Below are 1,438 nucleotides of genomic sequence, written 5' to 3'. Positions count from 1 at the left end.
ACCTTCTCAATGTTCTCTCTGATGGCGTACTTGCAAGCTCTCTGGCAAATCTCAGTGATATCAGCACCACTGAATCCCTGTGTGTATTTAGCAAGTGCACCGATGTCTACATCTTTAGCAATAGGAGATTTCCTCAAGGCGGCCTTGAAGATATTGAGACGGGAATCCTCGTCTGGTAGTGGAATGTAAATGAGCTGGTCGAGCCTTCCAGGACGAAGAAGAGCTGAATCAATAATGTCTGGTCTATTGGTTGCTCCGATGATGAAAACGGTTTTCTTGGCATTCATTCCGTCCATCTCAGTCAAAAGCTGGTTCAAGACTCTATCCGCAGCGCCGCCTCCATCGCCACCGCCTCCGCTTCCTCTCTGAGTCGCAATGGAGTCGAGTTCATCAAAGAAGAGAACACATGGAGCGGATTGACGGGCCTTGTCAAAGATTTCCCGGACATTTGCTTCACTTTCTCCAAACCACATCGTCAGAAGCTCAGGACCTTTGACACTGATGAAGTTAGCTTGGCACTCGTTGGCAATAGCTTTGGCCAATAGGGTTTTCCCGCATCCAGGAGGACCGTAGAAAAGGACTCCCTTTGATGGAGACATCCCGAATTTCTCAAATTTCTCTGGGTGCTCGACTGGGTATTGAACAGTCTGCATATGAACAATGACACGGCTTAGCTTACAATTAATGGACAGATCCAAGCAATGGCTTACAATAAAAGACATAAACAAGCAAGAAAGGAATTACCTCCTGGAGCTCTCTCTTAACATTCTCAAGACCTCCGATATCATTCCATGAGACATTGGGAACCTCAACAACCTGAAAAGCCAAAAAAAAATGTTGGAATGAGAATTAATAAAAAAAAGTATAGGCTTTGATCTCGTTCTAAGCGGAGCACTGTCAATACTTACGGTTTCACGAAGTGCAGACGGGTTGCTGTTCCCGAGAGCAGTGTGGAAGTGCTCGTTGGTCACTGCCATGGAATTGAGGATTTCAGCATCTATGGAGTCATCTTCCAAATCAATCACATCCATCTTCTCCCTGATGCATTGCAAGGCAGCCTCTGTGCACAGAGCTGCAAGATCAGCACCAACGTAACCATGTGTGTCCTTTGAGATCCTTTCGAGATCCACCTGGGAAAAAAAATAAACACAAGCAAATTTTAGCTTTCAATAAACATTACAGTCAACAAACAAAGGCAAGGATATATATATAATTAGAAAATTACATCTTCAGCAAGCTTCATGTTCTTTGTATGAATCCTGAGCACTTCAAGACGTCCAATTTCGTCAGGAACCCCGATATCGATCTCCCTATCAAATCTTCCAAATCTTCTAAGAGCTGGGTCAATACTGTTGGGACGATTGGTTGCTCCCATGACAATAACATGAGCACGCGATTTGAGTCCATCCATGAGCGTAAGGAGCTGAGACACAATCCT

At 44.6% G+C, this 1,438-nt stretch overlaps 1 protein-coding gene across 4 annotated transcripts in view; it reads right to left on the bottom strand.

Annotated features, from left to right (window-relative positions):
* The window catches only part of LOC104756677 (cell division control protein 48 homolog A), a 5,114-nt gene that overhangs the window by 1,567 nt on the left and 2,109 nt on the right, over positions 1-1,438 (bottom strand). For 2 of the 4 annotated variants that reach the window (XM_010479411.2, XM_010479481.2), the window contains exons 5-8: positions 1,226-1,436; positions 909-1,130; positions 745-816; positions 3-647 (exon numbers count right to left, since the gene is read on the bottom strand). In XM_010479411.2, coding sequence (XP_010477713.1) covers positions 3-647; positions 745-816; positions 909-1,130; positions 1,226-1,436 — 1,150 coding nt within the window. The remainder of the gene's footprint in view (positions 1-2; positions 648-744; positions 817-908; positions 1,131-1,225; positions 1,437-1,438) is intronic. The other 2 variants (XM_010479551.2, XM_010479336.2) reach the window with 2 other exon arrangements.

Source organism: Camelina sativa, chromosome 1 (assembly GCF_000633955.1).
Source record: "Camelina sativa cultivar DH55 chromosome 1, Cs, whole genome shotgun sequence".
NCBI lineage: Eukaryota > Viridiplantae > Streptophyta > Magnoliopsida > Brassicales > Brassicaceae > Camelina > Camelina sativa.
The sequence above is the reverse complement of the archived record's forward strand: the minus strand, read 5'-3'. Positions and strand labels throughout refer to the sequence as shown.